Genomic DNA, 26819 nt, shown 5'->3' with positions numbered 1-26819 from the left:
ATTGCTTATAATTTTGCAAAATTCCCTAAATTTGGGGAAGGTTCAATTAGATTGGAAAATGGTGAATGTAATTCCTTTATTCAAAAAGGGAGGGAGACAGAAAGCAGGAAACTGCAGGCCACATAGTTTAACATCTGTCTTAGAGAAAATGTTGGAAGCTATTATTAAGGATTTTATAGCAGGGCATTTGGAAAAATTCAAGGTAATCAGGCAGGGTCAACACGTTTTTGTGAAAGCAAAGTCATGTTAACCAATTTAATGGAGTTCTTTGATGAAGAAACGTGCTGAGGAAAAAGGGGAACTGCTGGATGTACTGTACCTAGATTTCCAAGGGGCATTTGGTAAAGTGCCACATCAAAGATTATTGCAGAAAACAAAAGCTCATGGTGTAGAGGATAACATATTGGCATGGATAGAAAGTTGGCTCACTAACAAAAAACAGAGAATAGGCATAAATGGGTCATTTTCTGGTTGGCAAGGTGTAATGAGTGGTGTGCCACAGGGATCAGTGAAGGGGCCTCAACTTTTTAAAATTTATATTCACCACTGCAGGAGATCCTCAGGGTAGCATCCTAGGCCCAACCACCTTCAGCTGCTTCATCAATGACCTGCCTTCCATCATAAGGTCAGAAGTGGGGATGTTCGCTATGTTCAGCACCAATCATGACTCAGATACTGAAGCAGTTCATGTCCAAATGAAGCAAGGCCTGGGCAATATCCAGGCTTGGGCTGACAAGTGGCAAGTAACATTCACACCACACAAGTGCCAAGCAATGACCATCTCCAACAAGAGAGAATCTAGCCATCACCCCTTGACATTCAATGGCATCACCATTGCTAAATCCCCCACTATCAACATCCCAGGGTTACCATTGACCAGAAACTGAACTGGACTAATCATATAAATACTGTGGCTATAAAAGGAGAGCAGAGGCTAGGAATCCTGTGGCGAGTAATTCACCTCCTGACTCCTCAAAGTCTGTCTACAATGCACAAGTCAGGACTGTGATGGAATACTCTCTACTTGCCTGGATGAGTGCAGCTCCAACAACACTCAAGAAGCTTGACACCATCCAGGACAAAGCAGTCAATTAATTGGCACTCCCTCCACCACCGATGCATGGTGGTAGCAGTGTGTATCATCTACAAGATGAACTTCAGGAACTCATCAAGCTTCCTTAGACACCACCTTCCAAACCCATGACCACTACCATCTAGAAAGACAAAGGCAGCAGACACATGGGAACACCACCACCTGGAAGTTCCCCTCCAAGTCACTCATCAGCCTTACTTAGAAATATATCGCCGCACCTTCACTGTCGCTGGGTCAAAATCCTGGAACCCTCTCCCTAAAAGCACAGTGGGTTTACATGGAATGCAGCAGTTCAAGAAGGCAGCTCACCACCACCTTCTCAATGGCAATTAGGGATGGGTAATAAATGCTGGTGCAGCCAGCAAAGCCCACATCCCATGAATGTATAAAAAAAAGTCTTGAAGGGACCGAAGGTATGGTTGCTAAATTTGCTGATGACTCAAAGATTGGTAGGAAAGTAAGTTGTGAAGATGACACAAAGAGGCTACAAATGAATATAGATACGTTAAGTGAGAGGGTAAAGATCTGGCAAGTGGAATATAACTTGGGAAAATGTGAAATTGTTCATTTTGGCAGGAAGAATAAAAAAGAAGCATATTATCTAAATGGTGAGAGATTGCAGAGCTCTGAGATGCAGAGGGATTTGGGTGTCCTAGTGCATGAATCGCAAAGGTTAGTATGCAGGTATAGCAAGTAATTAGGAAAGCTAATAGAATATTATTGTTTATTGCGAGGGGAATTGAATACAAAAGTAGGGAGGTTATGCTTCAGTTCTACAGAGCACTAGTGAGACCACATCTGGAGCACTATGTACAGTATTGGTTTCCTTATTTAAGAAAGGATGTAAATGCGTTGGAAACAGGTCAGAGAAAGTTTACTAGGCTAATACCTGGAATGAGTGGGTTGTCTTATGAGGAAAAGCTGGACAGACTAGGCTTGTATCCACTGGAATTTAGAAGAGTAAGAGGCAACTTGATTGAAACATAAGATCATGAGGGGTCTTGAGGGTGAATGTGGAAAGGAGTTTCCTCTTGTGGGAGAATCTAGAACTAAGAGTCACTGTTTAAAAATAAGAGGTTGCCTATTTAAGACAGAGATGAGGAGAAAATTTCCTCTCAGAGAGTCATGAGTTTTTGGGGAGCTCTCTCCCTCAAAAGGTAACGGCAGCAGGGCATTTAAATATTTTTAAGGCAGACGTAAACAGATTCTTGATAAGTGAAGGGGTGAAGGGTCATTGGAGGTAGGCGGGAATGTGGAGTTGAGGTTACAATTAGATCAGTCATGTTCTTATTGAATGGCGGAGCAGGCTCTAGGGGACGAGAGGCCTACTCCTGCTCTTATTTCATATGTTTGTATTTGAGTACAGGATTAAAGATGGCTTGCTTCAATTGTATAGACCTTGGTTAGACCAAACCCGGTGTACTATGTATAGTTTTGATCCTCTTATACAAGGAAGAATATACCTGCCATAGAGGGAGTGTGGCAAAGGTTTACCAGCCTAATTCCTGGCATGGCAGGACAACATTATGAGGACAGATTGAGGAGACTGGGCCTGAATTCTCTAGAGTTTAGAAGAATGAGAGGTGATCTCATTGAAACCTACAAAATTCTTACTGAGCTCAACAAGGTAGATGCAGGAAGGATGTTTCCCCTGGTTGGGGTGGCAGGGGGATCTAGAGCCAGGGGACAATCTCAGAATAACATGCAACTATTTAGGGCTGAGATTAGGAGGAAATTCTTCACTCAGAGGGTGGTGAATCTTTGGAATTCTCTACCCCAGAAGGCTGTGGAGGCTCAATCATCGAGTGTGTTCAAGACAGAGATCAATAGATTTCTAGGTATTAATGACATCAAGGGATATGGAGATAGCGTGGGAAAATGACAGAGGTAGATGACATGGAGGTAGATAATCAGCCATGATCTAGTTAAATGGCAGAGCAGACTCGACGGGCTGAATAGTCTACTCTTGCTCTTAAATTCTGTATCAAGTCTACCGAGACGGATGTATGGCTGTCACCAGGACTGGTAGTGATGGGGACAAGATGTTGAGTTTGGAGCATCACTCAAATAATATACTGGTACGTCAAATGCTATTGAATTAAGTACAACTGCCCTGGAGAAAACACTAATTTGGCATAGCAACAACAAAAATTGTATGGTGAAAGTGGCATCACCTACTTGACATGCTTACCTAACATTCTTGAGCATATAAAGAACCTCAGAGGGCAAATGGGAATTTTTCACGTCAAACTCAGTCAGATCAGCCTCCAGCAGTGAGGAAGGCGGCTCCTTTGGCTGCAAGATTGGAGGCTCCTTCTTGAGGCGGAGTATCCTGCAAGAGCATGAGTAAAAAAAATTAACACTGCAACTTCTTTTTCTTTCTTTCTTTTCCTTAAATTGTTGATGTAGATTGAATTTACCAGGAATATAACTGAAGGCAGCTGAATAGTCATCTCTGCCAGCATTACACTGAAGGGCTTGTCTATTATCAAGTATTCCCATACTCAGTAAACACTCAGACACCCACCCTGAACTGATGGCACCTGTGGACAATCTTATCTTGCAAACAGTACCATCTCCTCACACACAGCTTTCTTTTATTAAGGCATCCCATCTGAAGCATTGTATTTGTCCCTAAGCAATAGGGACACTGGCTGATTTGTAGCCAACTGCCCTGGACTTCAAAAATAAAATTCATACCTCAAAAAATTAAAAATAAAGACAAAAAATACCCACCAAAGTCAGCTTTGATTGACAACAGCTGTCAATGAATAAACAGTTCTCATCAAATATTCATTTCTTTGCCAGGAACAAGTGCAGCAACACTCCAGTGCTTTCCATGAATCCAGGAAGTCTGCATTCAACACCAGCAGTCAAACTTCACAACTCTAAATTCAAGCACTGTCAGCACCACCTTATACAGAGTTAACCATAAGCTGAAAACTTGCAACTTGCATCCAACATTAACTACCACCTGGAACTCTGGATCTTGTCTGCAGAGTTATCCAGACCCATGATACTTGTACATAATGTTAACCATTGCTGGAACTCTTTACTTTGACAGGGTCAACTATCAGCTGTACCTTCTCTGGAAAATTAACCATCACCTGGAACTGTGTATCTTTACTTAGCTAGATCCTGTACCTGGTATGTAAACTGCACCTTGCACATAGGGTCAACTTTGTGAAAAATGTGACTTTATAACAACTTTGAGTGCACCATGAGGCTATGCCAACCGACACAACAAAACAAAATGGCAGTCAGCCTGCCTCATGTAATCCCTGATACCAGCAGAATTGAGACAGGAAGTTTTTGTTTTTTTTTTAAATACATACAATCTAGTAAAAATCATATGAACAGCAGACCTATAATTAGGGACAAAAAGGTTTGTTTTACTGTGCTTAATAAAAATACAAAGGATGACAGGACCCTTTAACCTCAACTATCTATAATAATTTCTGTCTCGTTTCTATCTGTCCAGAGTGTTTTGATTGGTCAATGGGTTGATTTGATGGATGGAGCCTGTCAAACACAGAAGCATATTGGGGGGCACGGAGGACTGGAACATGTGACACACATGCAGCTGCCAACGGTTGATGGTGGCAGCAGTAATAAAAAGAGTGGAAGGTAAGGGTATGACATGAAATACTTAATAGTATTCTGTTACAGGCAGGGATATTTTTGATATCTGGGGGTGTAACATCTCCAGACCAACTTAACATATTAGGGTCTGTTATGATCCTAGGCCAGACCCCTAAGTTTTAGGTAAGGACCAATAATGTTTTGTTTAAAGTGGACAAAGTTTGAAATTCATGACACTTGCTAATAGAATAAAGCCACAAGATTCCAAGGGTTTTGAACAAGCAAAAATAAACTTTACTGTACAAGGTCAGAAATATAAAACAATTTACAATATTTATCTTGTTCTCCAACATTCAAGGTTAAATTGAGGTACATGTGAACTAATAAGCAAACTTTGGTCAAACACCACACCATAATAAATTGCAGATGCAACCAAGACAGAGTCCATGGATTTCTCAACAACCCACCCAGACATCAGTAAGCACTGAGTCAACTATGCTCACTAAAACTCTGTCACTCTCACAAGGAATTTCAGTCTTCACATTCGAAGATCTAACCTGGGAATTCTCGCCAAAGGTTGCTCCAACTCGGACATCAAGGACGACCCACCTGGCAAATTTCAATCTAGTCTCTCAAGACTCCGTTCCTCTGGATTCCGGAGTACTCAATCAAGCACCAACTCACAAGCACAACCCCAGCTCTCCGGTCACACTGCTCCAAAGGGGTACCTTTGCCCCAATGGCAGGCAGTATGGAGTCACCAACCTTTGAATGCCTTCTCGGATCTTCAGTACTTCTCTAAGCACTCTTCAAATGCCAGACTCAGATAACATCAACAACTGCCCGGCTTGCAAGGTTTCAATCTCGCCTTCCAAGATTCCATTCTCCTGGATTCTAAGTATGTACCCAAGCACCAACTCACAAGCACAAAACTATTGCTCCAAAAGGAGCACCTCTGCCCCAACATCCCACAGCACAGAGCCACCAACATTCAGCTGCTTTCTTCACTTAAAATCTGCTCCTTGCAGCCCTTTTCCTGTTTGGCACATTTCGCTGCTCCTCTCTTTTTAACCGAACTGGGACCTTTTCCTGTCCCTGTCTCCTCTGGGATTCTTCTTTTGGGACTGTTCCCTGCCCCCTCTCCCCTTTGGGAACTCTCCCTGTCCCCTAACTGGGACTCTAGTCTTCCATGGAGTTCTGCTCCTGGTCATATGACACGGGTTTTTGCACCTTTTTCTCTTCATACAAAGGCACACAGAGCCCCAAAAATGTAAAAACGTTGATCAACATGTGTGCAGCCTGCTCCCGGTCTGTGCACGCACAAAAGCTCTGAGGCCCATCAAGAGTTGAAGTTCCCGACCTCCACACTCAACACCAAGTTAAATTTGGCTTTCTCAACAGATCAATGCAAACTTGCTTTTAGTGCACAGAACCCAAAATGCTTCAGTACCATGCTTGAGTGTTACGTCACTTTAAATTATTCCCACTACTTATATAATCAGTGAAGAGCTTACTGCCACCCATCCTTCACCACAGTTTCTCCAGACATAACCCAAGTGTAGATAGACAACATTTATAATTGTACTACTGGCTTTCACTATTCAAGTGAATAAACCTTTACATGCTTATTGTCAGCCTGTGTTGAAATCCCAGTGACAAATCTTTCTACGAGATTTCATAGCCATCGCTTTTTTTTCTTCATTCTCAGGGTGTGGGCGTTGCTGGCTAGGCCAGTATTTATTGCCCACCCTTAATTGCCCATGAGGTAGTGGTGTTGAGCTGCCTTCTTGAACCACTGCAGTCCAAGTGGTGTAGGTACACCCACAGTGCTGTTAGGAAGGGAGTTCCAGGATTTTGACCAAGCGACAGTGAAGGAACTGTGATATATTTCCAAAATAGGTGGTGTGTGTGTGCTTGGAAGGGAACTTCCAGGTGGTGGTGTTCCCATGCATCTGCTGCCCTTGTCCTTCTAGATGGTAGCTGTCATGGGTTTGGAAGGTGCTGTCTAAGGAGCCTTGATAAGTTCTTGCAGTGCATCTTCGAGATGGTACACACTGTTGCCACTGTGCGTCAGTGGTGGAGGGAGGGAATGTTTGTGGATGGAGTACCAATCAAGCGGGCTGCTTTCTCCTGGATGGTGTCAAGCTTCTCGAGTGTTGTTGGAGCTCCACTCATCCAGGCAAATGGAGAACATTCCATCACAGTCCTGACTTGTGTCTTGTAGGTGAAGGATAGGCTTTGGGGAGTCAGGAGGTGAGTTATTCTCCACAGGACTCCAAGCTTCTGACCTGTTCTTGTAGCTGGTTTTTATATGGGAGTCCAGTTCAGTTTCTCGTCAATGGTAACTCATCACACCCACCCCCTCTCTCCAGTATGTTGATAATGGGGGATTCAGCGATGGTAATGCCATGGGGTGATGGTTAGTTTTTCTCTTGTTGAAGATGGTCATTGCCTAGCACTTGTGTGGCATGAATGTTACTTGCCACTTGTCAGCCCAAGCCTGGATATTGTCCAGGTCTTGCTGCATTTGGACGATATTTGAGGAGTCATGAGATTTGGTTTGCGGTAATCCTGGCTGGAGGGGAGATTATTTCCAAGAGGGACGGGACGGAATTGATGAGATGGGTGGGGATGGCAAGAGCAGATGGATAGCATGGGGGGATTGAAGGAATGGGATGGAGAAGGCAAGAGATGCATGGGTTGGCATGGGAAGATGGAAGTAATGGGACATGGATGACATGTGAAGGATGGAACACACATGAAGGAGCGATGGGGCACACAGAGGACAGGAGCAGGTGATGGGTGTTGGTGGTGGCAGGGACAAGAACAGTGGAAGCTAAGGGTGTGACATCAGATACTTAGTAGTATCTATTAAAAAAGACACTAATTTGACTACAAAGGTTTTACGGATTTCTGCTGGTTCCATTATAACATCTGGCTGCAACCAAATGGTGCTCACCTCCGAGTCTCCTGTGTTGCTTTTAGTCCATTATTCCATTGTTATGCGTACAGGTAGCAAAGTAACTTACTCATAAATTCTATGATCAAACAACAACCCAATATGAATCATATATATTGTTTATTATCTTAAATCTATCAATTCAGTAAGAATCAAGCCACTCCCTGACTTTCTCCCTATGGTGAGTGCCTGCATACTATTAAACCCCTCTGGTGCATTCCTGGTGAGGATTACAACAAGAATGACAGAGTGAGGGAACATTTTCACATGCCACATTCTTCCTCACAATACAGCAGGTTTTCAATCCTAGCCTTTACTGTCAGGATTGGTTCAAAAATCAGGGCACAGAGAGCAAGAACTATGTTGCTATTCATGTTGGAGTATATTCAGAGACCTTCCAAACTCTAGCTCCACAGCACTTGCACATCAAGGGTAAGTCATCTTATCTAAGTGAGGAATTGTGCATCGTTACCAAGTTAGAAAGAGTGAAGTGGACAAATTAAGTCATTTGGTGACTCGCGCCAGCAGAACTCATAGGCATTACAATAATGGCACTTACAATCTGCCGCACACATCTGGGGCCTGATGACATAAGTCATTCAAGATTCACTCTGTCTATTAAATTAAATAAATTCCTCAGTAATAATTTTGTCAAGTACTCTTCTAAATTACTCCTTACCTCTACCAACCATAGACAAAGAGGTAAATATGGGGCATGAAAATAAAGAAATTGCAGTAATTGCTGTAACATAGGAAACACAGAAACCAATCTGCACACAGCAAGGTCCCAATAAACATAAGTGTAATAATAACCAGATAAACTACTTAGTGAGGGATAAAAATTGACCAGGGCATCAGAGACAACTCCCCTACACATGTTCAAAATAGTGATATCATATCTTACACATTAAATGAAGTCTAGGTATAATTACTTATCTGAAAGACACCACACCCTATACTGCAGCACTCCCTCAGTACTGTATGCAGTGTGTCAGCCTAGGTTATGTACCAACTATAAAAACAAAAAAACTACGGATGCTGAAAATCCAAAACAAAAACAAAAACAGAATTACCTGGAAAAACTCAGCAGGTCTGGCAGCATCGGCGGAGAAGAAAAGAGTTGACGTTTCGAGTCCTCATGACCCTTATGTACCAACTATGTTTGATTAGTTCCTAGCCTAGTCATTAAATAAGAGGCCTCACTAAAACAAACCCTTAGGAAACATGACTCTGGAGTCTTTTATTAGGCTCCTCTCCTTGACTTCAAAGTTGTTGCTACTGTAACTAAAGCACAGTGAAAACTATGCGGTACTTGGGAGAGAACAGTTTAAACCAAATTACAATGGTCCTTCAAATATATCCCAAAATGGAAATATACTTAATAAACAGTGACATTTCTTATTTGAGAAAAAGCGTAATATTAATTATCCTAGTTGGCGCAGAAAACCCATCCATAGCACAGCTAATAGGAAACAACACATCATCTGGGCAGGTATCATGACAGAGTCTATCATTTCTCTTCTTTCCTCCCCTTCATCAAGATAACTATAATTAGACTAAAGCAATTTGCACTAGGTGTACCTTCTAGCCAGGTTTAGTACCTTCTGCCTCTTCCTCAATCTCTGACGAGGCACATTGTTCCCAACCAGTGATGAGGTAGATAGCTTCACCTGGGATTTAAAGGAATGTAGATTATAATCAGCAGCAAAATCATCCTGATCGATTCCAGAATTTCTTGCTTTATGATTTCTTTTAAGCATGCAACTTGGTACTTAGCTTCCAAAGGATTTAATTATGCAGTTTAAAACAGCTCTGTCAGGATTCTACCATCCACATAATTACATGCTTGGTGTTTTTATACAATCAGACAAACTCTCAAAACACCAGTTAATATGGCAGAGATAGGTGTTGAAAAGCATCCAAACACCTGCCCCAACCCAAATCCATTTGTGTAATGGATAAGTGCAGCAGGTGGTGGTATCTGTCCCATATAGAGCAGCATTAATCCTAGGTCATGAGTGCAGTTAATCTTATTATCCATGTTTAAGGAGGAAAAGGGAATATGAAGACGAATAGAGGAGGAGGCAATTCCTACTTCTTATTCCTATCCGAGTGGATCAAACAACAATAATGATAATCAAATATTCTATACAAAATAGTTGTAAAAAGGGAAAAAGACAGGGGAACCCAGCAAGCCAACTACCAATCCCTTTCAAAAATAAAATCGCAATCAAACTTATTTCTAAAATTCGTAAATATGCAAAACAATCAAGAGTTATTGCTGAAAACAAGCTCGGCAGGATTAGTAGAGTATTCCAACCTTAAACACTGGCCAAAGGTTCCTCCACAGACACTGTTATTTCAGATTAAATTTAAGTGTTCATTTGTGAGGATCAAGCACCACCTTCTGGTGTTTATGAGGTAGTGCCAAAATGGCCCAAACATCATCACCAGATTGAAATAACTGATCCATCTCTTTCAGGATTGTACTTATCAAAATGAAGGGACATCAGCACTTTGGAGCAGAATATTTCCTACTATTGGCACACACTGAGAGCTACAAATCACTCCCAGGAGAAACAGCTTGGCTTCTAGAAAGATGTTCCCTGCTGTATCAATCTGACCAGCACTGAATTTGGGCCCAGAGTTTTGTTCTGTGGATCCATTCCCACTGGGAAGTTGGGTCAACAGTCCAAATTCATTTCACATAGGACCCCTCCAGGAGGGAGGGTCGGGGAGTGAGTGAGTGGCTTTCATCCTGCCAGTCTAAATTGGATTTAAAACCAGTTCCTTGAGGAAAAAAAGCAAATATACTCGCAGACTATGCCTGTCCCCTAATAGTAAAAATTATACATCATGACCACGTAAACTAGTAATTGACAACATCAAATCACCATGTCAAAACTAGCATGGCATATCAACAGCTTTGCACATATCTAGCATCCAACCTAAACCAGGTCAGCATAATGGAGGTATTTAATACAGGCTTGGCTTTCCACCAGCTTCCCCACCACATCCTGCAACTCCCCTCCATCCAACCACAAGGTGAAATAATTCAAAGTAGAACGAGTGATAGGACCACTTCGGTTGTTTGGACGTACCTGGAAGCCAATTACACAGCACAACAGGCAGAGGTCTGGGAGCAAGGTCACTGACTCTGAGGCAGCGAAGGAATAGACTAGATCCAACAGTATAAATAAAATATAAATACATGTAGATGGCAGGAAATGAAGTAACTACACAGGCTACTCAGGTGAATAGAGTCCCCTTTCAAAACATTTGACAAACTCAGATCCAAGGCAAAGTTACCTTTCTCATGATTTTTCTTCCATAGAACATCACCTTGTCCCTCTTTCGGAATCTGTACCTAGTTACACCCTGCTGCTGCTGTTCTGCAAGAGAAATCAAAACCACAGATGTGAGCAAGTTACCAGAAAAGCACTCCTACAGCAAGAATTGCTTAAAGCAATCATATGAAGGGCAGATGTTATTCTCAGCTGTGAAAACATGCTTAACCAAAAATGCCCAGGGGCATTGGTACCAACAGCATCAGATGCTCCCAAGAAGGGAAAACCTCTGTTCTTGACCATATTAAGATATTTTCCACGTTAAAGGTACTAAATGCATACAAGTTGTGGTTGTATCCAATGCCCATGAACTGGAAGGACTCTTGTGAACATCATATGATGATAGTGACAAGCTCTGACGTGATGGCCCCCATGATCAAATATTCCACTCACATAATAGCGATTGTTGTTCTGTAATCCAAAGAAGAGAATTGCAGATCTCTTGGTTCCACTCAGTCATTTATCCCCCAACTAACATCCCCAAAGACAGATTATCTGGTCTTCCAACTCATTATTGCTAGTGTGCAAACTGACTGTGTCACCTTTCCTTACTTTACAAGAGTGTCACAGAATCAAAGGGGCAAGTGGAATCTCAGGTTACTGTCTCATCTGAAGTAAGACACCTTCGTCAGTGCAATACTCCATCAGTGATGCACTGAAATGTCAGCTTAAATCATGTGTTCAGACTGAGACTTGAACAACCTAGCACAGAGACAAGACTGAGCTCTCGGAGTCACGGCTGACATACTAGATGAAGTTTTATTTGTCCTTCATCCTGTTGACTCCACTTACCTCCACTATCAGTTTAAATATCTACAGATAACAGATGGAGACCTGTGGAGGACACTACAGGTTTGTAAAGAGTCAACGTTAAAGGCAATCTCCATCAATGTTATAACACACCTCATTAAGAAGTGCAAGACCACATCTCAAATCTAAGTAAGAGTCCCCAATGTGCTTTGCTTACCAGTTGGCAAAAAGTGTCAAGAGGTGAATAGAGCTAACAATGTCAGAATAGAGAGGTTTTCCACACCCAGCAAGAGTTAACATCCTCAATTAACAATCTCCAAAGTCACTGATTTAACATAAAAGCTGAACTGAAGCATTAGCTGGATTTGGCTCCTCTTGCCAGCAGGTGGATGAACCAGAAGATCAACTTGGGAGATTATTATTAAGCTCAAGATGAGTCCACTCTACTGGTCACTGACCTCTTAATATTTTAAGTAATGTGATAAAAAAAAGTCTCTTACAAAGCAGTCTATATATATATATATATATATATATATATTAAAAAAAACTTTAAAACCTCATACACAAGTGTGAGCAGAGGAGAACTGATCCACAACTGCAGTGACTACTAAATGTTAAGCTTTGATTGTCACTGAATGTATAGCATACTAGCGCCAGCTCATGCAAAAGTAACTGAGAATATCCAGACATAATGCAATCTTTAATGCAAAGAATGAAAGCTTTGTCAAGAACGGACTATCTTCCTTCCTCAATCATCATCCTTCATGTACTACACTGCCCAAGCATTAACTCAATAAGGGCAGGGTTCTACAGATTTGCAATAGATATTATTCAGTAAAAGGTCAGCATCTCCTTGGCTGTAATGTTTTTGAAACATGGGTGGATTTCTCCAAACAGTCTCTTAAATATTTAGTTATTCTTCCAAAGTTTCACTATTCCTCAATTCAATCTCAAGGTTTCCTGGTAATGAAACAAACCATATGGGCCAATCTTTATCTGGTGGCAAGCTTTCACATTGTTTAAAATTCCAAACAAGATTTATAAATAAAAAACAATCTCCGTTTATAATGTTTTCTACTCTTACTTATATTGATTCTTTTTCAGTCCAGGATGAAATCTGATTTTAAATCTCAAAAAGTGGAGACAAGATAAAAATGTGGGTCTAGTGATCTTTTGCAAATGATCATTTTGTTTAAAAATGCAGAGTGGCGAAAAATGCCATACACCAAATTCCAAGTTTTATAACTTTGGTTCATAACCAGCAGTACACAAAGTTTAGCCATTCCAAATGGGGGGTGGGGGGAAGAGGGGTCATTAGACTTTCAGGTATCAATGGGTCTCAAAGACTCAAAAGGTGGCTGACTTACTTCCAGCATCAATAGATTTAGACCCTGAGGTAGGATCTTTAGACCAGGTTGTAGAAGTACTATTTTAGTGAACCTTTAAACCAGTGGGTACCATTCCCATTTTATTTTCCACAGGAATACAGATGGCACTATATTTTCTAAGAGTGTTGGGACAAAAATCCCAGTTTATCCAAGATTGCAGATACTCTAGTCAAACTTTACAAAGCCAAGAGGCATTCACTTGGCTTTTAAAAACTTCCTTGAAGACAACTCTGTGGAAGTCAGTGTTCCCAGAGCCATTTATTTTAACTAAAATACTTACGAAAAGCTGGTTGGTGAGAACAGGGCAATTAGGGATAGGCAATAAATGCTGGCCTTGCCAGCAATGCCCACTTACCATAAACACAATTTTAAAAAGATAAAAATATGGCTTTTTAGTTGCTCAAGCAAGGCAAACTGGAAGGCTCAGCTCAAGTCAAAGTGATATAAAGAAGTGGATTTTTTAAGGCTAGTATGGGGGTTATTTTTTATATTTTTGGATTTCTTTTTTAATACTTCACACAAACATTTCCTTCAAAGTAAAAGATAAAAATCTTAGCTCACAAAGTATTGCAACTTCTATGAAACATAGCTAGTGGATCTCTAGATAGCTCCATGTTTAAAACAGGTGCCCTGTCACTCTGAATATATAGTCTGCTTCTAAGGGTACAGTGCGTCTCTGTTCAGGAATTCTAGTGCCTCACTGTCTATCCTTATGTATTCAGCTGACGATATTCATCCTGAACTGCATTCCAGAAGACAGAAATATGAAACTTAACTAGTCTGTAATTGTCATATTTAGTTTGACAGCTCACACTTAAAAACAGTAGATCATGCAGTTCACCGAGTCTGCTGTTCCATTCTCTCCTTGATGCCCTCACTTTCTAAGTATCTACCTCCATTTTATACACCTCCATTGGGATTGTACCTATAGCCTATCAAGGCACTGTGTTCCACATTATTATAATTCTGCAGCAGTTCATAAAGGGTTTACTTTCAACTAGCTTAGCTCAAACTCTAAGATTTCGTACCTTTTCTGGATTCTGTTACTAGAATCTATCCTTATCAGTTTATTATGTTAAATACATCAGTTAGATCAATCCTTCAAGCAATACAACCCAAATTTACCCAGTCTTTCATCAATGCTCACTCTCTTATCCCAGGACTTGTCATCATTGCTGGCTAGTGTATCATTTCCAAAGGAAAGTGCCCTAAAGTGAACTCAATGGGAGTCATTTTGCAAATCTGTGCATACTGCAAATTCTACCATTACCAGAGTCATATAATTAACCCAACATTGCAAATGGGACCTGACCAGTGCACTATACAACTGCAGCAGCATTACTTGTGTCACGACAGTGGATTACAGCCCCAAATTATTTATGGGCATATTGAACTTTTTAAAGAAGACAAGCTTTTTTAAAAAGATGTACAAGCAAAGACACTGAATAAAAAATAGCTGAGAATGTAAAGTAACCATTTTCTGGAAAATTCCTATGTGGATTATATTGACCAACTAATTTTAGAGAGAATATGGAATGTCACACCTAAAAAGGTGTCAAGGCCTACTTCAGACAGAGACACTTGAAAGGAAGAGATGAAATGCAAAAGACTGAACTTTAATCTCTTGCGGTTGCAGAGACAATGGAGATTGATTGCCACATCTCAGCCAAACATCCAAACCCATCTCCTGCTGAGTTATATCTCAGAACGTGGAAATGATCGGAGTTAAAAGAAAACGGGCTCTGGGCAAAAGGCAAGTTTGTTATTTTTTCCCTTCCAGGAATACACAAGGAAAGGAGTTAAAAAGCTAGCTGCAGACCTGATCTGTGTATTCTAGTTCTGGTGTGCTAGTGACAGTCACAGCAGATGATGATTGATTAGGCACCCCTTTGCAGTGTGCAAGCAAAGGCTCTCTCTTTCTGTTGCTGGGGACAAGTCAGCAAAGCCACAATCAAAAAAAGATAGCTTCTTCAACAACCTGCAGAACCAAGTGTCTCCAAACTAACTGTTAAACTGCCAAAGTCAGCTCTACCAGAATCACCCAACTTATGGCCATCTTTCACCATCTACGCCTCACAGACAAGCCAAAGACAGATTTGATTATCTTTTTTAACTTTTATTTTTAGACTCAACTTCTCATTTCTGATCTGTGTGTTGCATTATTATTTATTCTTGGGTTTTTAGTAACTAATAAACCTACTCTTTCTTTGACTCATGAAAAGTCTGATTAAATTGGGTCGTTCTAAAACATATATACATTTGGATTGGGAAAAGGTACCCCGAGGGAAGGGATCACTTTTAAATTAACCTTGTTGCAACCAACCGAGGGGTTGAAGAGAGCCAGTTCATTCCTCCTCACCCGGGAGCATAACAAAATTGGGGTGCAGTTCGGGAAGTTAACAATTTGGGGTATCTCATCTGGAATCATAACAAATTGGGGGACATCGCCCAGAGACCAGTCGTAACATTTGGTTTTATATTTAAAACTCTTATAATGAAGCTCAAAATCCCTTTCAATTTTTCACCACTTTTTGCACCTGTGAGCTAGCTTTTAAAGGCTTATGTAACTGAACCCTTGAATCTGTTGTGTTTATTTCCCCACCTCCTCCACTTACATTGCACTGAAGATCGCCACTCGTTAGCACCTACTAGCCCAAGGATGTCCCTCTTATCCCAACTCTGTACTTCGTAACTAGTTTTCTCTCCTGGTCACAAGATTTTCCCCAATTCTAGGTGCCTTAATTTTAATTAACAATGGCTTGCATGGAATGCGAACAAACATCTTCTGAAAACCCACACATATGTCTTCTCTATCCACCTAAATGTGTCAAAAATTCTTAAGCCAGTCATGTGTGATAAAACTACGATGGCTCATCCTAATCAACTTCACTCATTCACTGTCCTTGATTATGCCCCTATGGCCTTGACCCTCCCTACCGCTATAACATCCTTCAGCTCTACAGCTTTCCAAGCGCTCTGCATTTCTCTAGCCCTTGCTTCTTACACATCTCCCACTTTCTTCACCCCAAAAGTAGCGGCCATGCTTTCAGCTGCCTAGGCACTAAGCTCTTCCCTGGTAAATCATCTCCTCCTCTTCCTTCTCCTTTAAGATGCTCCTTAAAGCTTGCCTCTTTAACCAAGGTCATTCGTCCTAATATTGCTACATATGGCTTGGTGTCTAATTTTGCCTGACAACACTCCTGTGAAGTGACTTGGGATATTTTACTATTTCAAAAGCAATATAAAAATGCAAGTTATTGGTACTGATTAGTAAATTCCAACAATTTCTCTACTGTTAAACTCACTAGACTACAGTGACTTGATTTGTCTCTTCCTCCTTTTTATGAATTACATTTTAATGTTTGTTCCCTTCCTATAATCCCATCACTAAATCCAATGAGCTTTGAGCGATATAAATCCCCAACGCACTTCCCTTTTCTTTTAATACCCTCAAGTGGAAACTGACTAAGATCACGAAACCTGACTCAATCCCAATCAGTTTATTCATTTCACATTTTCTTTTTGTACTAATACTTGCAAGCTCCTCACTCTCACTAATCTCTACCCTCCTCCACCAATAGTGTAAGGCAGAGCAAAGTATTCATCAACAATCCCACCATATCCATATTTTTTCAGTTTCTAAGGTTCCACTTCCTCCTTTCCCAGTCTTTTGAACTGCAATCTCAACTTAAAATATCCACATTCAAAACAAGCTTATATTGGCCAAAATGAAATAATCATTTGCATTAATTCAATTTCAAAGCTGCCAGTTATAACTTCTTAATTGTTCTGTATTCCAGTCAGGAGTAGCTGCACTCACTTACTAGTACACACTTCGTTAAGGTGCACTGAACACAAGAACAAATATTATTAAATAACACCTCATTAATGTTCAATTATCTTTTGTGCACATAAACCCCTCTACAGGTTACAGTTTATATCAAGCACTTCCAGATAAATAAATAAATAGTAAAGGTCAGATAGGAGCTGGCAAAAGGTCACTACATAGAACAAACGAACATTCCTCTTACACGTTAGTGTGCTGTGATAGCACTGCCACATTATATTGGCATCACTTTTAGCAGGAAAAATATGTTTGCACAAACATGCCTGCTGTAAGTAGTGTTACTTACAAGAACCTCCAGTATTAACTTCTATACTGTAAGATGTTCAGTTTGGGTCCCACTAAGGGCACTCAGCATCAGACATCACTGCAAACTTGATCCAAAACATGAACAAAGCTGAATTCCAGAGGTGAGGTGAGAATGGCTGCCCTTTACATCAAGGCAGCATTTGACCAAGTGTCATATTAAATTAAAGTCAATGAGATCCAGGGGAAAACTCTCCTCTGGTTGGAATCATTCCTAGCACAAACTGGTTGTTGGACACTAATCATCTCAACCCCAGGACATCACTGCAGATCATCAGGGTAGTGGCCTAGGTCCAACCATCTTCAGCTGTTTCATCAATGACCTCCCCTCCATCGTTAAGGTCAAAGTGGGGATGTTCACTGATTATTGCAGTACTATTCGCAACTCCTCAGATACTGAAGCAGTCTGTGTTCACATGCAGCAAGACCTGGATAACATTCATTCTTCAGTTGATAAGTGGCAAGTATCATTCATGTCACATAAGTCCCAAGCAATGACAATCTCAAACATGAGAGAATCTAACTATCCTCCCTTGCCATTCGAAGGCATTACCATTGTTGAATTCCCACCATCAACATCTTTGGGGGCTTTACCATTGACCAGAAACTGAATTAGATCAGCCATATTAAAAACTGTGACGACAAGAGCAGGTCAGAGACTGGGAATTCTACAGCGAGTGACTGACCTCCTGACAGTCCCAGACTGCCCCATCTGCAAGGCACAAGTCAGGAGTGTAGTGAAATACTCTCCACTTGCCTGGAAGAGTGCAACATTCCAACATCCAAGAAGCTTGACACCAGGGCAAAGTAGCCCAGTTGATCAGCATCCCATCCACCACCATAAACATTCACTCCCTCCAATACTGACACACAGTGTTATCTGTAATATAGGGTGTTTGGCAGAGCATAATACGGGACTGGAGAGCAGTACCACCCATGGTATGACGTAGAGGGTCACTTGATAGTAGACTGTGTGTAGTAGAGTTTGGAAGAAGCCAGCTTGGGAGACAGCACCCACACATGGAAGTGCCTTGGATGGTTATGGGTTACCAATAAACGGTTTATGTTTAACCATACAAGCCTCCAGACCTCTCCATGAGACACCAAGCAACTTTACAACAGTAGCAGTGTGTACCATATACATTGCAACAACTCGCCAATGCTCCTTCAACAGCACTTTCCAAACCCGTGACCTCCAATACCTAGGACAAGGGCAGCAGACACATGGGAACATCACCACCTGCAAGCTCCTGTCCAAATCACACACCACCCTAATTTATGAAGTATATCGCTGGTCCTTCACTGCTGCTGGGTCAAAATCTGGAACTCCCTTCCTATCAGAACTGTGGGTGTAGCTACACCACAAGAACTGTAACGGTTCAAGAAAGCACCACCTTCTGAAGGGAAATTAGGAATGGGTGAAAAATGCTGACTTTGCTGGTGATGTTCCCATGTTCGCGTGAAAAATATTTTAAAAATTCCACATCTATCCTTTGACCTCATTTGTTTTAATCTTATTTTGTCATGAAGACTCTCCCAGTCTTCATCTTTAGTTTAATACTGGCCTCATAGCTGTTCTCATAGGCTAAATCAGAATCACACTTTTTTCTTCTGGGAGGGGGGTAGGTGGCGTTGGCAGGGGGTTTGGGTATGCTTGCTCTATTGTTGGCCCAAAGATTTACCAAGTAATTTCTCACAAGATGTTAAAGCCAATTCCTCCCTTATCCTCAAAAGTTAATCTTATTTAATTCAAAAAGTGCAGCAGAGGGCAGTCTGCCTTATTTAATGCTCTGCCTGCAGAGAGATAACGATAATGAACTCATCTTACCAGCACATTGACCTACTGGTTCCAAATTATTGCAGATATTCTTATTAGGGGACCCACAATAGCCCCTGTAAAGAGTCAGCATTAGTTAGAAAAAAAATAACAAAAATTATAAGATAGTGTGGTGGAGGGTGGGGGGAAAGGAACTGACTCTATACCAATTACTTTTTTTCTACTTTATCCAGTCAGGCTACAAGTGATCAGAAACTGTTGAACATTAATTTATGAGAAAACTTGGGGCTACTCATAGTTTACCACAAAGAATAAACAACACCTAGCAACAATGGTGGGCTTTCTCACTGTTCTTTATTAGTCTGCATGATAGCGGATTTCCTGTTCATAGCTCAGAGCATGCTCACAACCCCTAACATGATGGAGTGAAGCATGTGTATCGTCTAACTACTGGTGCTCTGTCACATGATGGTAGATGATATATCTGCCTGCAAAAACATTGCGTTGTTCCACAATCGTGTCCTGTAAGGAAAAAAATTGATAAAAGTTTACTGATACTAAAAAAAATAAAATCTTGCATTGATTTGGGAGATATTTTACTTTTGAAGCATGATTAAAAGATGGGGAGACTGAGTGGCACAGTATGTTAGTACATCAAATTATTCCACTAGTTCATTAATCTAGAATTTACTTACTTGACTGTTTCACTCTTCTGTAGATGAAAAACACAATAATTGCTACGATAAGAATGGCAGCAAGTGCTCCAATCATCATTCCCGTCAGCTGGAGAAATAAAAGAAAACATTTAACTTAAATATTAAAAAGCACACTTTGTCCTCATATTGATATCAACACATCTACATTTTCCCATAACTACTGATCATCTTCCCAACTAGCCAATTCTTTCCTTCTTTCTACCTTCATGATAGAATTTGAATTGGCCATAAGACAATAAGACGTAGGAGCAGAAGTAGGCCATTCTGCCCACCGAGTCTGCTCCGCCATTCAATGAGAGCATGGCTGATCTAATAATCCTTAACTCCACTTTCCTGCCTTTTCCCTATAACCCTTGATTTCCTTACTGATTAAAAATCTGTCTATATCAGCCTTGAGTATACTTAACGACCCAGCCTCTACAACCCTCTGCACTAAAGAATTCCAAAAATTCACTATCCTGAGGGATGAAATTCCTCCTCATCTCTGTTTTAAATGGGCAGCCACTTAGTCTGAGACTATGCCCTCTGGTCCTAGATTCTCCCACAAGGGGAAGCAACTTCTCAGCATCTACGCTGTCAAGGCCCATACGATTCTTATGTTTCAGTAAGGTCACCTCTCATTCTCCTAAACTCTAATGAGTACAGACCCAGCCTGCTCAACCTCTCCTCATAAGAAAATACCTCCATACCTGGGATCAACTTAATAGAAGAAATTAGTAGGAAACGTAAAATCTGTAAAAAAAAAAAATGAAGGGCACCACCATGTCCTATTGTAAGCCTTCCATTAACACATGATTTTAATGAGATTTCCATGAATCCAAGGTATTTTCAAAGAAAGAAATATTTTCATCCTATTTTATAGACCTGGCAACCAGATTTAGGCTTTCTACAGTAATACATACAGTAGTAAGAACAAAAGGGTATCATAGACAAAATTATAGACAAATGGATAGGGATCAGGCATGGAATACCAGCGAAGTTTCTGACTGATAATGGAGGCGAATTTGCCAACGACCAGCTTAGAGACATATATGAAAATATGAACATCATGATCTTGAATACCGCAGCTGAAAGTCTTTTCAATAATTGACTTTGTGAATGGAATCATGCGGTGATCAATGATTTGCTGCATAAAATAATAGCTGATAACCAGGCATGAGCAGTTCATATAAAGATGGTTGGAGGATATAGTCCTTATCAATTAGTCTGTCAGCAAAATCTCAATTGCCTTCTGTTCTGTGTGATAGTCTTCCTGCTTTAGAAGGTACTATAATTTGTTGCATTTATTCTTGCAAATTTGGATGCATGGCATGCAGGAGAACAGGCTTTCATCAAAGATCCCAGAGGAAATTTGGAGAGCATTGAGGAATCCTACAAGACCATTTAATACAGAATTTAATCCAGGAAGTCTGATGTGCTATAAAGAGAAGGTAATTGGGAATGGAAAAGCATTGGTAAAGTTGTGATTTTAAGGCTGGACCTATCAAACATGGCAATCAAACTATAGGGGCTGCCCAAGACACACAAAAGTGATGCCCCTTTATGCCTAGCTTATCTATGTCTGGTTCTGCACAACGAGAATTGGCTAAGTGATTGGGTGAATTGTTCCAACCAGTTTTGAGCAGGTTTTCCATGAACACAGTGAAGGATTCCTTCACATCTGCGAAGGCCCTACAGGATTTGCATATCAATAGCAATGCAGTATCCATGTGCTCATTTGACATTGCTAGCCTATTCACCAATGGTCTAATTAGGGAAGTTATTGATATTTGCACTGCAGCACAAATCATGGTGATCTAGACGCCACCATTGCATGAATCAGTATTCATTTGCACAGTTGAGTTCAGTTTTAATGACATCATGTATGCTCAAGTAAATGATGTTGCCATGGGATCCCCTCTAGGCCCAGTTCTCGCAAACATCTTTGTCGAGTTCCATGAGAAACGTGTCTTTGATGGAATGCCACCTAACTTACCACCTGTCGCATATTTCTGATATATGGATGATGCATTTGCTATATTTAAATCCACAGCTGCATGTAACAATTTCCTCACATACCTTAATGGGCTCCATCCTGCACTCAAATTCACCTTTAAAATGGAGCAATCAAATGAACTCCCCTTCCTTGACGTGCTAGTCAAGAAATCTGCCAGGGGGTTCTCTACCATGGTCTCCCATAAGCCTACCTTCACTGGTCAATATGTGCGTAATGAGATTCTTACAGTTCCACACGCTATAAGATTGGTCTTATCGGCAACCTTATAAACCTTTTCTCACCATACAAGTTTGATGCTGAAATAGAGTGCGTCAAAGGCATTCTGCAGGATAACAGCTACCCTGATCAGATCACTTCACATTGTATATCATACACTCATGAACAGGCCTAAGGCCATCACTTTCAGCCCTGAAAAGTGCTCAGTCTAGCTCAGATTGCCCTGGAAGGGCAAGGTATCTCAAAAATTTGAGCAACAGGTGAAGCTAGCTGTTTCACACTGGCTACTATGCAGTAGCAACACGAGTGGTATTCACCACTCACAGGATGCTGTCATCAAGCCAAAAAGACGTTCTGCCTATCACATAAATGAGTAATGTGGTATTTGAATTTCAGGGCCAGTGTGATGCTAGATATGTAGGCTGTACATCCCAAAGACTGGCGGATCATATCAAACAGCATGTCCCAGCTACTGTGCACAATGGGCAGGGTACAGACTGTACCCAATCAGCTCATGCCTGCAAAACTCAAAACACAGTGTCCAACATGACATGTGATTCTGCGATTGGACAACATTTGATAAATAATCCTCAGTGTGCTAAAAATTACACTAACAACCAATTTAAGATCATCAGTTGGGCTCGCAGTGTGGCGCACTTGCATGTACTGGAAGCTACAACTATTAAACACAGGGCCCTGTTCTTTGCAGGCGGAAAGAACGTGTACTCACATTACACCTGTTCAGCTGAACAAAATAAGTGACAGCCATTTGCTCACTCATTGCTCAGGGAAATGCCTTGACCAATCAGGGTCAAGCTGCCCAGTTTAAATTTCAAACAGTTGGCAGTTAACTGCCAGTCAACATCAATTGTTGCATTCTCCATGGCAACGCCTCTACCAGAGTCCACTTGCCAACCAATCAGCACTCGCTTCTCATACAGTATAAATTGTTGTTTTCCCCTTTTATTAGTATTCTTGCAAAGTGCCCTGATGAATGCAAGACGAAAAGCTTTGACATGTCTCTTTTTTTTTTAAGCAATAATTAAGGTTAGGGTTCATTCCTCACAAACAAATAGAATTAATCAAAAAATCTCAGACTCTGAGCAAGTGACAGAAGTAAACGAGGCACCTTGTACCTCAAACGTTCATGTGTTTTAAGAGGGTTCTGAAGAACAAAATGCAGTAGATCAAGGGCTGGATAGTGGCAATTACTGGATCATGACACATATGACAGAGCTATCACACTCACAAACCAATTATCCAGAGTGGGTACTTGGGATGACATATATTTCAGATGGGTCTATCGAATGGTGGGATGCAACAATTGTGCAAAGTGCAGGAAAACCTCTTGACAAATTCATACATTGGCTGAACGTTCAGGATGATGGCCAAGAAGCGTGACCCATGAAATGGCAGAAAAGGGTGAGAGAGTGGAAAGGGGGAAAGCACAATGCAAGTTGTGATAGAGTCCGGAAGTGACTCGTGTCACAAAACAAACATGAAGCACAGAAAGAACCTCTGATAGTGCAAGAGTGAGGTCTTCCAGTAGTAATCCCAACAGACATAAAAATGGAAAGAGGGCAAAGCGTGAATAGGTTAGACAATTAAATAAAGGGCACAGAATAATCCCATAGCAGAATATGAAGTAGACGTTCTCATGACCGTGAAGTTTTGGTAGTTGCCAATAAACGTGAGAATAAGCTAATAAAAGGGGCAAAATAAAGGGAGTTAGATAATTTGAGAGAGTTTGAATTTATTCTGAAATAAGGTCAACCAACTTTGTCACATAGGTGAATTTGTACAGGAAACATCAGTGTAGATGGGAGTTGAGGCTAAAAATTTGAGGCTGATTGCATGATTCAGATGTTAGTGTGAATTCTCCCTCAGCTGGTAAAGTAATCTTGAAAATCTTTTTACCTTTTGGGTACATATTCATGAGAGTGCAGGTCAATCAATCGACACAAAAGCCATGTTTCTGCAGGGCAATAATTTTCAGAGAAATCTTTCTGAAACCACCCAAAGAGTTGATGCAGAAGGGAAACTATGGACAAGAAACAAATGCGTCTATGGCCTGCGTGACGCCTTCAGGGTGTTGTATTTTTCAGTGAGATATGTTTAGCTGAAAATAGGTTGCATTCAACGAAAAGCAGATCCTGCAATGTTTTATTAGTTTCATAAAGGAACATTTTCCGGCATCTCCATGATACATGTTGATGATTTCTTACTGGGAGCTACTGAGGAATTTGGAATCTGTGTTATTAATAAAGATTACAGCAAAATTTAAAATTGAGCCAGGTTTGTGGGGTTTTTTGAGTATATTGGTTTAGATATGAAACAAAGTATGTCTAGAATAGCTTTAAATCAGCAATCCCACTTTGAGAGTGTTACTTCTATCCCAATTAATTGTACTGAGGCCTGACAAAATATATTCCGAGAAAGATACAGAGCCATTGCAAAGCTTGATTAGTTAGTTAAATTGGTTGTGCACTCAGACTAGATCAGATACGACATTTGATGTGTTGGAGTTAAGTATGACAATGAAACACTGTAAAATAGAGAATGTCTTAAGGGTAATGAAGTAATTGTTTTAAATCTGGATAAATACATACTCAAGTTCCTATCCTTAGATGACCCAATCATTTTTAGCGATGCTTCACATGCTAATCTCTCTGATGAGTAATCTGGTGAAACTGGTTTCATAACATTTCTGATGGGTCAGAGTGGGAATTGTTATCCTTCATATTGGGAAGCTAAGAAAGTAAAAAAAGGTTGTTAAAAGTACTTTGGCTGCTAAAACTCACTCTTGCGGAAGCAGTGAATATGGGATTCTATTTGGCAAATATTTTAAGTGAGATTCTGTACATTGGACATATTGAAAATAATATATCCATTGAATGTTATGTAGATAATCATTCATTGTGGAATAATGTACACTATGAGAAAAGGCTATGGATTAGTCTTGCTGAGTTGAAACAAATGCTGGAGAAAAAAGTAAATCTCTAAAATTAAATAGGTAGATGTGAGTTATCAGCTGTTTTACAAAAGGTAATGCATGTATGAAGAAATAGTTAGGAGTCCTAGAGGAGGGACATTTTGGAATGTAATGCCTTGTACAAAATATGGGGTTCTTTGATTTAACTCATTTTGAAATTTTGGTTGTACATAAAAACTCTTTTTTATTTGAAGAGATAAAAGGGAATCTGTTAATTGTATATTAATGGTATTTAATTGTATGCAGGTGGTGGGCATTAACGGGAGATTCACTTATGCTCCTATATATAGGAACAGACAGAAACTGCGGTGGTTGGGATAGGAGGTGTATGTTTGTAAAGTGTATCTATTTAAATAAATCCTTATAAAATATAAAGATTGGCCCCAATTCCATCTTCATCAACTAGCTTTCTGGATTATAACAGACAGTTTTTACATACCATTGTGGTCTGAATTTTCTCTTCCATAAACTGTTGTAGTTTATGCAATGCAGGAAGGTCCCCACTGATTGGTATCCCAACCTGTGACACAAAGTGAAAAATATTTACTTATAAATATTTTAGTAATTTCAATTTTTGCATTAATTGAGCAGGAAGGCACTATATCACCAAAAGATTCTGACTGGTAGAATTTTTCACTGGACCCAGTAACTTTTTTTTGCAGTTTCTTTATTTACAGATTCCTCTGCAGAGTCCAGATAACATCTATTTAAGGCAGTTGATTGGAAACAAATGAACTAGGACAACATCAAAGAACTTATATTTATAAATGTACTTGTGTTCCGAAGAAGAGTCATATTGAACTCGAAACATTAACTCTGTTTCTCTCTCCACAGATGCTGCCAGACTTGAGTTTTTCCATTATTTTTTGTTTTTATTTTATCTGTACAGCACCTTTTATTTGTCAGAACAACTAGAAATGCTTCACAGCCATTTAAATAATTTTAAAAATGCAGACACAGTTATGTACGTAAACACAGCAGTCAATTTATGCTTAACAAAGTCTCTCAAAAGCAATGGTATATATGGGCAGTTTTCCTGTTTTACTGGTGTAGGTTGAAGCATAGCCAAATGCAGAAGGATAATAATCATAAGCACCAATCATGATAACTCTAAAAATGAGGAACTACGTATTTAGAAAGTTACAAGTCAACAGTTTCTTCATATGCACAAGTTGGATATTACTAGTCGGTAGAAGAATCCAAAGGGCAATCTGTTCCAACCAATTCCTGCAAAAAGAAAATAACTAAGGAAGTTGCTTTTTCATTGCTTCTCCTAATTTTAGAGCATCTCTTCACATATCCCTATTGACTTTTAATAATAAAAATAGGGTGACCAGATTTTCAAAAGTCAAAGCTGCAACACATTGAAAAGACATGGCTAGGCAGGGGTCTGTGATGATTGACATATTGGGTGACCAATGGCGGAAGTCTGGGGAAGGGGCAGCTAGAGGAAGGAGGTCATGTGAAGACATCTCCCAGACTATGTCTAGCTATGTGAAGGTGTTTCTAGAAAGAAGGATGAAATTTCACACAGATTTTCTTCACCCTCACAACCCAGTCCCCCCGCCCGCCGCGCCCCCCTCCCCCCACCCCCCCAACCCCACCTCAGGCCCAGTTTATATTTGACAAAAAGGGAAAAGGCCAAAGCTAGGACATTTGAACTATTTTTAGGAAATTATCCTAAATGAAAAATTGGGACTGTCCCAGTAAAACCAGGATGTCTGGTCACTCTAAACAAGTGCAGTGGATGCAGGCTCCTTGGGTTGACACTGCTATAATAGGCTTGAACTCACTAGCAGACACATCCTACAAAATTCTCATTTCACAAAACATGCCTGGTTCTATTTAAAAGGC

General features: G+C 40.4%; 1 protein-coding gene across 3 annotated transcripts in view; it reads right to left on the bottom strand.

Annotated features, from left to right (window-relative positions):
• Positions 1-26819, bottom strand: part of pnpla7b (patatin-like phospholipase domain containing 7b) — a 395228-nt gene that overhangs the window by 345938 nt on the left and 22471 nt on the right. For 2 of the 3 annotated variants that reach the window (XM_041193028.1, XM_041193027.1), the window contains exons 3-7: positions 25405-25485; positions 19741-19828; positions 10943-11025; positions 9215-9303; positions 3285-3425 (exon numbers count right to left, since the gene is read on the bottom strand). In XM_041193028.1, coding sequence (XP_041048962.1) covers positions 3285-3425; positions 9215-9303; positions 10943-11025; positions 19741-19828; positions 25405-25485 — 482 coding nt within the window. Of the gene's footprint in view, positions 1-3284; positions 3426-9214; positions 9304-10942; positions 11026-19393; positions 19423-19740; positions 19829-25404; positions 25486-26819 lie in introns of those variants that run through there. The other variant, XM_041193030.1, reaches the window with a different exon arrangement.

The sequence above is a fragment of the Carcharodon carcharias genome, chromosome 8 (assembly GCF_017639515.1).
Source record: "Carcharodon carcharias isolate sCarCar2 chromosome 8, sCarCar2.pri, whole genome shotgun sequence".
In the NCBI taxonomy this organism is placed as follows: Eukaryota; Metazoa; Chordata; class Chondrichthyes; order Lamniformes; family Lamnidae; genus Carcharodon; species Carcharodon carcharias.
This window is presented reverse-complemented; position numbering and strand designations above follow the sequence as displayed.